Genomic DNA, 15,021 nt, shown 5'->3' on the forward strand with positions numbered 1-15,021 from the left:
AGTCAAAATATTTCAGTACACATATCACGTACAAACTAGTGATGAGCGGATTCGGTTTTACTCGGTTTTACTCGGTTCTCAAAACCGAATCTTATTGGCTATCCAAAACACGTGACATCAGTGAGCCAATAAGATTCGGTTTTGAGAACCGAGTAAAACTGAGTAAAACCGAATCCGCTCATCACTAGTACAAACTACACACAGATGGCCTCCATGCGCGTACTTGTTCTGCCATGCATGCGCATATTCGCAATTTGCGTATGGTCGCTCCCGCGGTCCTGCGTATTAGGGCGTGGTATGAGTAATTACGGTAGTGTTTGTAATCGCATGGAAAAGCCATAAAAACACATTACATATTAAATCCAAATAGTGCACAATGTACACATAGTCTCCCTGCACCACACCAGCGAGTTACACTTGTTTAAATGGTATAAGAACAAAGGGATTCACCTTTACAGGATAGGAGGGGACAGAACTAGGCTATAAGGTGGTGTTTGGTATCCAGCTGTAGGGTATTATAAGAGCAATATTCCGGTGTTAGTTTGCAGAAGATCACACGCTTCTGAGAATAGTTATGCGCAGGAGCAGAATATAAATATTAAATGTATTTACTGTGCTCTTGATATGCGGCGGGAACCCAGAGGAGAACATCTGCAACTGCACCTGGAACAAACATCGCCTACCTATTCAAACTGACCTATGACTCTCCTGTACTGTAAATGACCATCCCAGTGTCCAATGGACAAAGAGATTACAGTTCCCATTGTGTTAGGTTTTGGACAAATGTATAAAATGCCAGCTGCAGGCCAGGTCACTCTCTCAATCTCTGAAGGTCATCTACCTTGATGACTGAGGACCGGACCAGCAAGCGCAGGCGAAACCAAACGTATGTACCATTGACTGTAGCCTTTTTCTTATTGTATTGTATTGTTATTATTGTAACCCCCTGCTAGTAAAGAACCATTGGTGGGTCAGATCCCAACATAGTCTTTGAAATACAAAGTGGTGTTGTGTCTCTCTTTCCCTGCTAGTGTTATATAAGTGAAATCTGGTCACACGTGTAGTTGCGAAGTACGCACCGCGTGTACTTTGTACAGCCGTTGCGGCGTGTTTACGCAAAGTCCGTACATGGTACGGGGCTTTGTACGCTAACTGTGTAAAAAAGGTACGTAGGCTAAGGATTGATTACAGCGTCCGCAGCTGCTCCATTTTAAAGTGTATTGAATGTATTTTTAAAGCGTTGCTTTTAGTCCTGTAAGTAAATCAGCATTTACAAATTGCAACTACATATTAATATACTAGGTGCTTCATCGCGCCCTACGGGCGCTCTTCACACCGTCGCAAGGAGCTACGCCCCCTTAACCCTTGCATGCCTTTCTGTGGTTTAATATTTGTATTATATGGAGTATTACCTGCATTCCTTTGTTAGTGGTTAAATATTGCACAATGAAAGGGCGTGCGATGGTGAAGGAGGCGCAGCCCCTTGCGACGGCGTGAACAGCACCTGCAGGGCACGATGTACAGAATGTAGCGGGTGCGAGGGGGGACTGCGGATGGTGTCTGTAGATGCTGCGGGTGGAGGGGAGGCAGAAGTGGGGGTGGGGCCCGGATGGGGAAGGTTCGGGAGGTGCTGCGCGTGGGGGAGGGGCAGAGGAGTGGGGGATGCAGATGGGGGAGGGGTCCGGAGGCACTGAAGGTGGGGGAGGGGCAGGGGTGCCACGGGTGGGAGAGGGGCAGGTGTGGGGATGTTGTGGATGGATGAAGGGTTCCGGTGCTGTGGGATGGGAAGGGACGGGAGTGCCGGGGGTGGGGTAGGGGACCGCAGGCACCATGGGTAGGGTAGGGGCAGGTACGGGTGTTGCGGCGGATGGGAAAGGAGGTCCGGAGGTGCTGCAGGTGGTGGAGGGGCAGGTGCGGGGGTGCCATTGGTGGGGGAGGGGTGGGTGAGGGGGGGACCGCTGATGGAGGAGGGTGTCTGCAGATGCTGCGGGTGGAGGGGGGCAGGTGTGGGGGGAGACATATAAGGGGGGTGAATGGTGGAAGGGGCCTGGAGGTGCTGTGGGTGGTGAAGGGGTGGAGGAGTGGGAGCCACGGGTGGTGTAGGGGGTCTGGAGGCACAGCATGTGGGGGAGGGGTGGAGTGCCGCATGTGGTGGAGGGGAAGGTGCGGAGGTGTGGTGCATTGGGGAGAGGTCTGGAGGCGCTGCGGGTACTGTATATGCCATAAAAGGTAGTTGGAGGGTATGCAGTAACAGGGCCAGGACAGGGGTGACAGGGTCAGTACAGGGTTGACGGGGCCAGGACAGGGGTGACAGGGTCAGAACAGGGGTGATGGTGCCAGGACAGGGGTGACGGGGCCAGGACAGGGGTGACGGGGCCAGGACAGGGGTGACGGGGCCAGGACAGAAATGATAGGGACAGGATAAGGGTGACAGGGCCAGGATAAGGGTGAAAGGGCCAGGATAAGGGTGGCAGGGCAAGGCCAGGGGTGACAGGGACATGACAGAACACAGGGCACGGGAGAGATTGGTATTAGGGACAAAACAGTGGTGACAGACAGATGTGTCTTACCGGAGTCACTGCTGCTGGCTGCTGCTGTTCCACTGCTGCTGGAGACTTGGCATGGCTGACTCTCTCAGGCTGGATTCCTGCTTCCTCTGCCCGTCCGCATCCCTCCCCCCCTCCTCAGTCACACACCGCAGACCTCGCGCAGCTGCCGGGCACTGTGGTAAGGTGAGACTGGAAATGACTGGTTAGCCCCCAGGAGATGCTGCGGCTGGAGGGAGGAGGGGGTCATAGCATGCACGTGGCGCGGACCTCACGGCTTCCGGGCACTGTGGTAAGGGGAGACTGGGAGTGACTGGTTAGCTCCCAGGAGACGCTGCGGCTGGAGGGAGGAGTGGGTCAGAGCCTGCAAGCAGCTCGGATTTCTGTAGCGCTACCCGCCAGCTAAAGTGTGTGAAGGAGCTGGGTGCACCTCACTGCGGGCGGGATGTATTAACATACATCGCCGCCCCTCGCCGGTTACCGCAGCGATGTTGATCGCATATGTACTAACATATGCGATCAACATCGCGATGCGGTGACGGAGGCCCCCCGCGATACCTGTTAGGTGGTCTGCGGGGGGTCTCCGTCACCTCCCCGGGGTCCCCACACTGGCTAGATGCCGGGAAGCAGCAGCAGGCTGCCCCCGGCACCTCCTCCTCCCCCCTGCAGCCGGAAGACGTCCGGCTGCGTTGCTAGGGGGAGGAGGACACTACCTTCCGGGTCCAGGGCAGCCTGGAGGAAGGTAAGCCAGGGGGAAGGGGGGTCGGCGTCTGCGGCGGGGGTCGACGGTGTCGGCGGGTTGCGGCGGTCGGCGAAAAGAAGCCCATAGGCTTCTATAGGGTTTCGCCATCCAGAGATGGCGAAACCCTGGACGCCGAAAACGCTGCGGTAGGGTCTTAGTAAATATGAAAATGCGGTAAAACCCCCGTTTTCGGGGGTTTTACCGCATTTTTGCTTTAGTACATCCCGCCCTGCGGGTGGCAGTGCTGCAGCTAGCGGTGGGGTTGCTGGGGCTGGAGATAACAGAGGCAGTACGGAACCTGCACAGCGGCAGGTGCCCCACTAAACTGCAGCTAAGAAGCGTGGAGTGTGCAAGAAAGTGACGCTCCTCCGCACCAGAGAGACCCTACTGAGTATGCCGATGTGGGGGGTCAAGCACACAGTGAGCCGGTGCCCGTCTGTCTGTATGACATACCCCTCACACACCCCCATACCTCCCAAATGTCCCGATTTTCGTGGGACAGTCCCATTTTTTGGGGTCTGTCCCGCTGTCCCACCCGTGGGTCGCAGTGTCCGGCGGTGGGGGGGGGGGGGGCAGTTGGAAAGCTCCTGTACTCGCTGTTCTGCTTAGCAGAGCAGCGGTGAATAGTGGAGACAGAGGGAGAGGGGGCATCAGGGGGTACGGATTAATGGGGGGGTTCCAGCAGCAGAGCCGGATTAAGGTGGGGGGGGGCAGGGGATACGTACCGTTGGCCCCACAGTTTTAGGGGGCCCCCCGGCTGGAGTAGCTCTGTTCCAGCTCAGAAGCTCCCCCCCCCCCCGTCCTGCCAGCAACAGCGGCAGCATTTTTGCTACAGTCAGCACACGCTGCTGCGTATTGGCAGGTCTGTGGTGTTGCAGCCTCCCTGCTTTCTTCTCCCTGTGCGGGTGTGTAGGGGGGAGCGACCACCTCCTCTGGATTTAGCCCTAGCTGAGGGGCCAAAATCCCATCAAAAAAATAAAAATAAAAACCGAAATTTGCATAAGGGGGCGTGGCCACGCGGGCCGCGATTAGGCCACGCCCCTAACCCACAGCAGGCACAGCAATGAGATAGGGCTCCCCTGTCACAAGTGCCCTGGCCCCCTGGACTCATAATCAGCCCCTGGGGGCATGCCAGCAGCTCACAGAGCGCTGGGCAAGCCCCCTCACTGACGAAAACGGGGCCCTCCCGTGAAGCCACGCCCCCTTTTCGCCGAGTGTGTTTCCCCCCTTCTGCCTGGATAAAGCTCCTGCAGAAAGCTGGGAGGTCTGCACCCCTGCCTGTGCCATGCCCAATGCCCATACTATCTGCTTCTGCTCCTAGTCTCCTGTAGATTTGGCCAGATCTCTGTGACTCATTTGACTAACTCCGCCCAGTGTTGTAACTCCGCCCAGCGTTAGCAAATGAATCACAAGGTCACAGAATAGGGCTATTATATAGGAGATAAATGACATAGGTGCTGTTACAATTTATCATGGATTGTATCTCAAACGTCTCATTATTAGAGACATTAAAAGTACGTGCATTATAAAATATAAAAGGACAGGTGGTACCAATGGTATGGCCGCATTTAATACAGCCTTTAGGTTTTTCTGGTAACCACTGTAAAGAAGCATTTCCATCAGAAGGAGTGCGTATTGTTTTATCTATGAAGAACTCGGAGCTAGGCTTTGCTGTACACTAACTGTTTTCCTGAATATAACTGACGGAATATCTTTAATACAGATTTTCATAAGAGGGTCAGTGTGGAGAATCGCAAAATTGTTAGCCACAATTTTCTTACTTTTCATAGAAGCACTATTGTATTTGTTAATAAAGTGTGGATTATGCAAAAGAGGACTTTTTCCCTTATAAATTAAAAGGTCTTCCTTTTTAAAATGTTGGGGGTAAATTGCGGGCAGTATGTGATGGAGACACAGTTGTCCATCAAGGGGGTTTCCGGGTACTTAGTAACCCCCCTGGGTGTGCCAATGCAGGTATTCAGTAACTTAGTTTTTATTTGTGCAACATTTTAAAATAAATTGTAATTTCTGCTACTCATTTCACATATATTTCTGTGTATTATGGGGGTAATTCCAAGTTGATCGCAGCAGGATTTTTGATAGCAATTGGGCAAAACCATGTGCAGTGCAGGGGAGGCAGATATAACATGTGCCGAGAGAGTTAGATTTGGGTGGGGTGTGTTCAATCTGCAATCTAATTTGCAGTGTAAAAATAAAGCAGCCAGTATTTACCCTGCACAGAAACAAAATAACCCACCCAAATGGGCCCGATGGTATCCAGGGCCCGATGGTATTCACCCAAGGGTTCTAATGGAGCTTCACTCTGAACTGGCAAAACCGCTATCTTTGATCTTTAAGGATTCAGTTATATCAGGTATGGTTCCCAAAGACTGGCGTATAGCGGAAGTAGTGCCTATATTCAAAAAGGGAAGTAAAGCTGAACCAGGTAATTATAGACTAGTTAGTCTTACATCTATAGTGGGGAAAGTATTGGAAGGTATTCTAAGAGATAGTATTCAGAAGTTCCTTGAAGTCAATAAGGTCATTAAAAGGAATCAACATGGGTTTATGAAGGACAGATCCTGTCAAACCAACTTACTTGGCTTTTATGAAACAGTAAGCGCAAACCTAGATCAGGGTAAAGATGTGGATGTAATCTTTTTAGACTTTGCCAAAGCGTTCGATACTGTACCACACATGAGACTTATCTACAAGCTACAAGAATCAGGGCTAGGAAGCACAATATGCACTTGGGTCAAAAACTGGTTAGATAATAGGGAGCAGCGCGTTGTGGTTAATGGATCTTTTTCAACTTGGACTGAAGTGCTAAGTGGTGTGCCGCAAGGCTCAGTATTAGGACCGCTATTGTTCAATATTTTCATTAACGACCTAACAGAAGGTCTAGAGAGCATGGTGTCAATTTTTGCAGATGATACCAAATTGTGTAAGGCTATAAATACAGAGGAGGATGCCGAGTCTCTTCAGAATGACTTAGTTAAATTAGAAGCATGGGCAGCCAAATGGAGAATGCGCTTCAACACAGACAAGTGTAAGGTAATGCACTGTGGTAACAAGAACAAAAATTATACCTACCTACTAAATGGGGTAAAATTAGGGGATTCTGTAATGGAAAAGGACTTAGGTGTCCTCATAGATAGCAAACTAAGCAGTAGTACCCAAAGTAGGACTGCAGCAAAGAAGGCTAATAAGATATTAGCATGCATAAAACGGGGTATTGATGCTAGGGACGAGAGTATTATACTCCCGTTATATAAATCACTAGTGAGGCCACACCTTGAATACTGTGTACAATTCTGGGCACCGTACTACAAAAAGGATATCCTGGAGCTAGAAAAGGTTCAGAGGAGGGTGACCAAACTAATTAAGGGCATGGAGACGATGGAATACAAGGAAAGGCTTGAAAGACTAGGCATGTTTACATTGGAAAAACGGAGACTAAGAGGGGATATGATCAACATCTACAAATATATAAGGGGACAATACACAGAGCTTGCGCGGGACCTGTTTTTGGTTAGATCAACACAGAGGACTCGTGAACACTCGCTCAGGTTAGAGGAGAGGAGATTCCGCACAATACACCGTAAAGGCTTTTTCACGGTAAGGACAATACGTGTTTGGAATTCCCTGCCTGAGGGAGTTGTAATGGCGGAATCTGTCAACACCTTTAAGAATGGGTTAGATAAATTCCTAGTGGATAAGGATATCCAGGGGTATGGTGCATAGTCATGCATTATAGTTACTATAAATAGGGATAAAATGTAACGGCTGACAGCAGCATCAGTCAGAAACTTTAGTCAAATCATCATGCATAGGAGACCACAAATTGGTTGAACTCGATGGACAATTGTCTTTTTTCAACCTCAGATACTATGTAAATCTAACTCTTTCTGCACATGTTATATCTGCCTCCCCTGCAGTGCACATGGTTTTGCCCAATTGCTATCAAAAATCCTGCTGCGATCAACTTGGAATTACCCCCTTTGTACAGAGCTGTAACAGAGTTCATGCTCCCCTGAGCTCATGACATCAGGTGCGTGACACCATGATGTCATGCATAGGAGGCAGCATTACTAGTAACAGCGGTACGTGCAGCACTGAATGGGGCATCCCGAGGGTGCCTGTCTGCTGCTGCAGTGACCCATTCCAGGCACCCCGCTAGCTAGAAGCGAGGGCAGTAAAAATGCCACCCATAGAGTCCTTGCGCTTTCTACAGCTTTGGATTTGGATCCAGGTTTGGATTGGCCCACAGAGGTACAGGGTGGGACTCACTATCTCCTCCAAGAATCAGGTTCCAGACTGTACATTACACGTGCCCCAGTCCGACACTGCCGGTCACCCCTTCCCCTAAGTTATGGCCCTAATTTTGTATACACCTGGAATGTGTGAGAAACTGCTGTGTGTGTGTGTGTTTGGGGGGAGGAGCAATTGCTGTGTGTGTGTCTGGGGGGAGGAGTGATTGCTGTGTGTGTGTGTGTGTGTGTGTGTGTGTCTGGGGGGGAGGAGCAATTGCTGTGTGTGTGTCTGGGGGAGGAGCAATTGCTGTGTATGTGTCTGGGGGAGGAGCAATTGCTGTGTATGTGTCTGGGGGGAGGAGCAATTGCTGTGTGTGCGTCTGGAGGGAGGAGCAATTGCTGTGTGTGTGTGTGTCTGGGGGGAGGAGCAATTGGTGTGTGTGTGTCTGGGGGGAGGAGCAATTGCTGTGTGTGTGTGTCTGGGGGAGGAGCAATTGCTGTGTGTGTGTCTAGGGGAGGAGCAATTACTGTGTGTGTGTGTGTGTGTGTGTGTGTGTGTGTGTGTGTGTGTGTGTGTGTGTGTGTGTGTGTGTGTCTGGGGGAGGAGCTGTGTATGTGTCTGGGGGGGAGGAGCAATTGCTGTGCATATGTGTCTGGGGGGAGGAGCAATTGCTGTTTGTGTGTGTGTGTCTGGGGGAGGAGCAATTGCCGTGTGTGTGTGTGTGTGTGTGTGTGTGTGTGTGTGTGTGTGTGTCTGGGGGAGGAGCAATTGCTGTGTATGTGTCTGGGGGAAGGAGCAATGGCTGTGTGTGTGTCTGGGGGGAGAAGCAATTGCTGTGTGTGTGTCTGGAGGAGGAGCAATTGCTGTGTGTGTGTGTCTGGGGGAGGAGCAATTGCTGTGTGTGTGTCTGGGGGGAGAAGCAATTGCTGTGTGTGTGTCTGGGGGAGGAGCAATTGCTGGGTGTGTGTGTCTGGGGGAGGAGCAATTGCTGTGTGTGTCTGGGGGAGAAGCAATTGCTGTGTGTGTGTGTGTCTGGGTGAGGAGCAATTGCTGTGTGTGTGTGTGTGTGTGTGTGTGTGTCTGGGGGGAGGAGCAATTGCTGTGTGTGTTTGTCTGGGGGAGGAGCATTTGCTGTGTGTGTGTGTCTGGGGGAGGAGCAATTGCTGTGTGTGTGTCTGGGGGAGGAGCAATTGCTGTGTGTGTGTGTGTGTGTGTGTGTGTGTGTGTGTGTGTGTGTGTGTGTGTGTGTGTGTGTCTAGGGGAGGAGCAATTGCTGTGTGTGTGTCTGGGGGGAGGAGCAATTGCTGTGTGTGTGTGTGTCTGGGGGGAGGAGTAATTGCTGTGTGTGTGTCTGGGGGGAGGAGCAATTGCTGTGTGTGTGCCTGGGGGAGGAGCAATTGCTGTGTGTGTGTGTGTGTGTGTGTGTGTGTGTGTGTGTGTGTGTGTGTGTGTGTGTGTGTGTGTCTGGGGGGAGGAGCAATTGGTGTGTGTGTGTCTGGGGGAGGAGCATTTGCTGTGTGTGTGTGTCTGGGGGAGGAGCAATTGCTGTGTGTGTGTCTGGGGGAGGAGCAATTGCTGTGTGTGTGTGTGTGTGTGTGTGTGTGTGTGTGTGTGTGTGTGTGTGTGTCTAGGGGAGGAGCAATTGCTGTGTGTGTGTCTGGGGGGAGGAGCAATTGATGTGTGTGTGTCTGGGGGAGGAGCAATTGCTGTGTGTGTGTGTGTGTGTGTGTGTGTGTGTGTGTGTGTGTGTGTGTGTGTGTATGTGTGTCTAGGGGAGGAGCAATTGCTGTGTGTGTGTCTGGGGGGAGGAGCAATTGCTGTGTGTGTGTCTGGGGGGAGGAGCAATTGCTGTGCAGGGTACACGTGTAATAGACGTTAGCTGCCAGTGTGACCTCACAATCCTGCAATTAGAGAGATGGCTGATGATGAAGTTGGTTAGGTGTATACAGTACACAGTGATTTCTGCACTCTGCTGCCAATGACTACACATCTGGTTGTCTTGTTATGGCTAGGGAGACATCGTGGAAGCTCCCAAGGTAAGTTGGTATGGTCTGTCTTGTAAGAAAGCATTACAATGCCAGCACTGTCCATCCCCTTTACATTGTAGCGCTGCAATAGACCTATCACCCACCACAGTAAATTCCACTGGTGACTTTACTTACACATTATAGAATTTTCTTAGTTCAATGTGTGTATTTGGAGAGGGTCTATTGTTATTCCGTTTTCTATCTGCCCACGCATATAAAGTAATTGGGGACATTTTTCTCTTCAAACTACACATTGTTAGTTAATGGACCCTTTTCTCCTTATTTACTAGAGTAAGTGGCCCATCTGTATAGAGAGCAGACTCAAAGCCAGGCAACAGCCACCTAATAGGATCGTGGGTTTATTTCAGTATTTCATTCTATGAAAGATGGAAATAGAACTTCTATACAGTATATGTATATTCCCATAGTTCCCAACCACCCCACCCCCTCACCCACAAACCAGCCAACCTGATCCACATATCTCCTGTCCCTTCCCTGCCCTTCTCCCGTGCACTCTGGAATGCCTCCTTAGTGCCCTCCACTCCACTGCCTGCTGTCACCTTGCTCATCTCTTCAGCCTATCACTCTCTACTGGCATCTTTCTCTCACCATTCAAACAAGCTCTTGTTTAACTTATTCTTAAAATACCTAACCTTGAGCCTTCCTCACCTGCTAGCTAACGCCCCATCCCTCTTCTCCCATTCGCCTCAAAATTACTTGAGTTACTGGCATACAGCTGGATCACCAGCTACCTCTCTGACAACTCCATCCTTGATCCTGTTCAATCTGGCTCTCGCCCACTCCACTCCACTGAAACTACCCTTGTCAAAGTCACCAATGACCTACTTTCAGCCAAACCCAGGGGTTTCTTCTCTCTGTTCATTCTCCTGGACCTCTAAGCTTTATTTGACATGGTGGATCATCCTCTCCTTCTCTGCAACCTCCAGACCATTAGCCTCTCAGCACTGTCCTTGTCCGGTTCACCTCTTACCTCACTAACCGCTCCTTCTCAGTGTCTGCCTCTGGCTCCACCTCACCCCTTCCATCCTCCCCATCAGTGTCCCATAGGGCTCTGTCCTTGGCCCCTTTCTCTTCTCCCTGTACACCTCTTCCTTGGGTGAGGTCATAAGCTCCTTTGGCTTTCAATACCACCTCTATAAGACTATATGCAACTATACCTCTCCTCTCCTGACCTCTCCCCCTCCGTCCTCTCTTGGGTATTCAGCTGCCTCTCCACAATATCCTCCTGGATGTCTGAGCACTCCCTGAAGCTCAACATGGACAAAACCAAACTCATCATCTTTCCCCATCCAGGGTCTCCAACCCCCCTAATACTGTATCTGTATCACTGTTGACAACACCATCATAATCCTTGTTCCCCAACTCTGCTGCTTGGGCGTCACTCGTTACTGGTTTCCCATGCTCCCTTCTCACTCCACTCTGATCTGTTCTCTGCAGCTAGACTTATCTTCCTCCCGCCGCTCCACATCTGTCTCTCCCATTCCCCTATAGAATCCTCTTCACACACCTCACCCTCACACACAAGGCCCTCTCTAGCGCCACTGCTCCCTACATCTCCAACCTCCTCTCTCTACACACTCCCTCCTGCCCACTCCGGTCAGCCAATAACCATCGCCTTTCCTTACCCTGGTCACTGCATCCCATAAGCGAATCCAAAATGTTACCCGCGCTGTCCCCCTTCACTGGAAGGAGATCCTGCGCTCTTTTACACTCTTCCTGACATTGCAAAGCTGAAAACTCACCGGTTCATCACAGTGTACCCTCCCGCATAACCTGGTCTCGATGCCACTCTCCTTATGCATTGGCCATCTCTGCCTCGCTTACTTCTTGCCACCTCTTGCGTGCTCGCACCTCATGTCATCTGTCTGTCTCCCGCACCCCCTAGATTGTGAGCAGGGCCCTCTTCTCTCCTGTTCTCACAACCGTTTTCTCTCACACTTCAGTTATAGCTCACTGCTACGTAGTGACTGTCTATTCCCGCTTTTCCTCTCTCTCTTGTGGCGCCTTATAAATAAAATGTAATAATAATAATAATACTGTGTTAGGCTGATTAATGCACTAGTGATACCACGTCTGAGAAACAAAATGCTGACGTGTAACCTTTTCTATTGTTTATTACCAGTTGTTGACTGTGGCGTTCCTGACAACATAGACAATGGGACGCTCACCTTTGCCGCAGCGAGAGGCGTGACTACTTACGGTGCAATAATTCAGTATAAATGCACAGGATCTTTCTACAACATGAGAGATGGCCAAGGTGAGTCAGGCTAAAAAGAAAGATCATTTATGTGTTTTTTATAGAACTAAAATATATATTTTGAGATGAAGTTTCCTTCCAGAAAAAAATACAACACATTCTTTTAACTGCATTTCTACTGCAAAAAATAAATAAATAACAATGCAACATTTTTTAACTGAAAAACACTTTCATTATGTTGTATAAGTTTTTTGTTTTTTCTTAAACTATAACCCACTTCTATGAAGACAACTTAAGTACTGGTTATAATGCAAATCACACAAATTATATGTGATTAGTAAATGGCTTAAGAATTCATTTTAAAACATAGTTGAGTCGGGATTAAGGCTAAATAAATCTTTAGTAAAACCTTATTTCTTAGTTTATCTAACTCGCAATGTGTGCAGTGCGTTATTCCTCTCAGAAAGCATTCTGCATCTCCTGACAACCGCCAGAGCAGGATTAATGGGGAAGCCCAGGGGGTACATTATCTCGGCCCCCTTGTCTCATGGTCCCCATGTCCCTGCTGTCCACTGCAGACCGTTTGCAGGTTTTTTTTTATAAAGCAAGCCTTGAAGGGCCCCCCTACAAAATCTTCAGTGATCTCCAACTAGCCGACCATGCACCTACCTCTACTGGGTCGGCTCGCACGGTGCCTGCTACATGGTAGAGGGTTTTTTTGTTTGCATTTTTTAAGGGGGCGTGGTCACACCTCCGTGATTAGGCCATGAATCCGACTTTGCCGGGATCTGTCTGCTACGTCTGTGTCACATGTCAGCATTCTGCAGCTGGTTCAGAACTGGAGGGGATAACAATATATGTATTTGGACCATGTAGACACACAGCGTACACTGTACCACATGGACCACAACACACACACACAAACACATTTTTCACCATTACCAATAAATATAATTGATGAAGTCTGGATAGGATGAAACGCGTTGGACTCCCCTACCACTGACCTCCATTAGCATTGAGATAAAAACGGAATAAAAATTGAAAGCGCTGACAACCTGTATATGTATACAAAATTATTTATTTTATAAAACTATATTGTCTAATCAAAATTAAAACATCATGTCAGCAGAACAATTAAAAAATTAATACATTTCCCCACATATACCATATAAAAATCACCCCTTTCTAGTTCACAGAGACTGTTTCCATTTAAATGTTACTTTATATATAATGTTATTGTATGTATTTTAGTCTCTGTGGAATAGAAAGGTTTACAGCTCCTTTGCTTTTCACTGCGTGATCACATCCAATTATATATGCACTTTAAAAACTGCTATCATTGTATCCACAGTATTTCACTTATTCAGTTTACAATAGTATTGTTATATCCATGCTGCTGTAGTCTTATTGTCAATTGCAAAATCCCCATTTTTTTCCGTTTTTAAATTCAAAGCTGTGATTTCAGCAATGACACGCTGAGGTCTTTGAGACCGGGCTTTATAACAGGGTTTTTACACACCATGTGTTTTAGTGGTTATACGTTAGTTGTTATGATTCTGACACTCAGGTCAGGGGTGATCTTATACGGTAGGACCTGAATACCAGAACGTAATGCTGGGAAAGGGGAATGGAAAGGGAATAGCCCCTGGCACCCTATCTCCGTTGTCTCGCCCGTGCTGTCAGTACACTCTTGCGAGACTATGGTTGCTTGGGCCCATGGCAGCCGCGTTTGAAGGGGGGATTACGTCTGCCCAACTCCGATGCCCCCTCAGGTCTTAATGAGAGACAAAGAGTGAACCGAGACAGGGTGATAACAAGGGGCCCTCTAACTGAACAACAAAGCCAGGGGCTACTAACAAAGCTGAAACTAAAGTATGCGCGGATTTCCGCCAGGGAAAAGAACAACAAAAGAAATGCTGTCCACACGCCGACACAATACTTTTGTGTATCGGCGGTGACAGCATAAGCAGAACCCTCTGCAAAACACCAGTGACAGATATAACCAAGGAATACAGTGGCCTAGGCCGACGGACGCGGCAGAGCCGCTACTCACGGAACCGGTACAAATACTGGCAAATGGACAGGAACCCCCAACGCTGCCGACACAGACTCTCTGAACTGGAGGACAGGCAGAATCCCAAACGACAGACCGGTGGACACCAAGAAGCCAGAAACTCGACAAGGCATAGGCAAAGCCACAGGACTTCTGGACAGGAACGCTTCACGGCAGGACACGGGATCAGACACAGGAATCGACACAGGGACAGACACAGGAATCGACACAGGAAGCAGCTAGACAGACACTGCTAGACTGGAGCTCAGGAATTGGCAGGAACAAGCTCAGAACTCAAGCAGACTGGAAACCTAGAAATATCACCAGCGTCTGTGAATTGCACTCAGCCAGCATATAACAGAGAGGCCTAATTAATTATGTCATGCAGCTGCCCTGTTGCATGACTCCAAACTGACAAGATGCAATTAGCAGCCAGGTGAGGCTGAACACATGGGAACAAGCTGCAATTACACAGACTCACCACCGGCAGCAAACAAGAGTATTCTTAAACAGAGCAACAGGAAATCCTGGCCTGCAAGACAACTTATAAACATAAAATACATAACCAAAATGCAAAATGGAAATGAGCCACAGCCGTGGCTCATAACATTCCCCCCACCTTGAGGAGGGGTCAAAGGACCCCAAAATTCAGACTTTCCAAAGCAAGGGATACAAAAAAAAACCTGACACACTGGTCTAACAGAAACAAGCTGTGACAACAGCTAGTAACGGTGCGCCCCCCCCCCCCCCCCCCCCCTTGACGGTGGCCACTGGACACAAGACAAGGGAGGGGAAAAAAATCTTTTTTTCTTCTTTTTTTTTAACAAGGCAAGAGTCAATAATCATTTCTTTTTCTTCTTCTTCTTCTTATTTTTACAAAGTTCTTGAGGTCTGACCAAAGTAATTCCCCAAACATTGTCTGAACTGATGGTACCTCCCAGGCTGGGTTCAAATCAGAGATTGGTTTCTTAACCTTGGGAGCTGAACTTTCAGGCAAAGTACTACTATAAGAAGAAGACAGAAAAGCACATCCTGCAGTCAAAACAAAGGGCTGAGACTCTTGTGCCGAGTTTACAGTATTTGGTGGACTCTCAGCAGACAAGACGGGTGACTTAGAGGAACCTGAACCAATTTCTTTGGAACCATATCTTTTAATAACTGCATCACTGAATGCTGGGGGA

General features: G+C 49.0%; 1 protein-coding gene across 1 annotated transcript in view; it reads left to right on the forward strand.

Moving 5' to 3' along the window:
• Positions 1–15,021, forward strand: part of MASP2 (MBL associated serine protease 2) — a 900,889-nt gene that overhangs the window by 726,127 nt on the left and 159,741 nt on the right. Inside the window, exon 9 of the mRNA XM_063948680.1 lies at positions 11,713–11,847. Coding sequence (XP_063804750.1) covers positions 11,713–11,847 — 135 coding nt within the window. The remainder of the gene's footprint in view (positions 1–11,712; positions 11,848–15,021) is intronic.

Source organism: Pseudophryne corroboree, assembly GCF_028390025.1.
Source record: "Pseudophryne corroboree isolate aPseCor3 chromosome 10 unlocalized genomic scaffold, aPseCor3.hap2 SUPER_10_unloc_1, whole genome shotgun sequence".
Lineage (NCBI taxonomy): Eukaryota > Metazoa > Chordata > Amphibia > Anura > Myobatrachidae > Pseudophryne > Pseudophryne corroboree.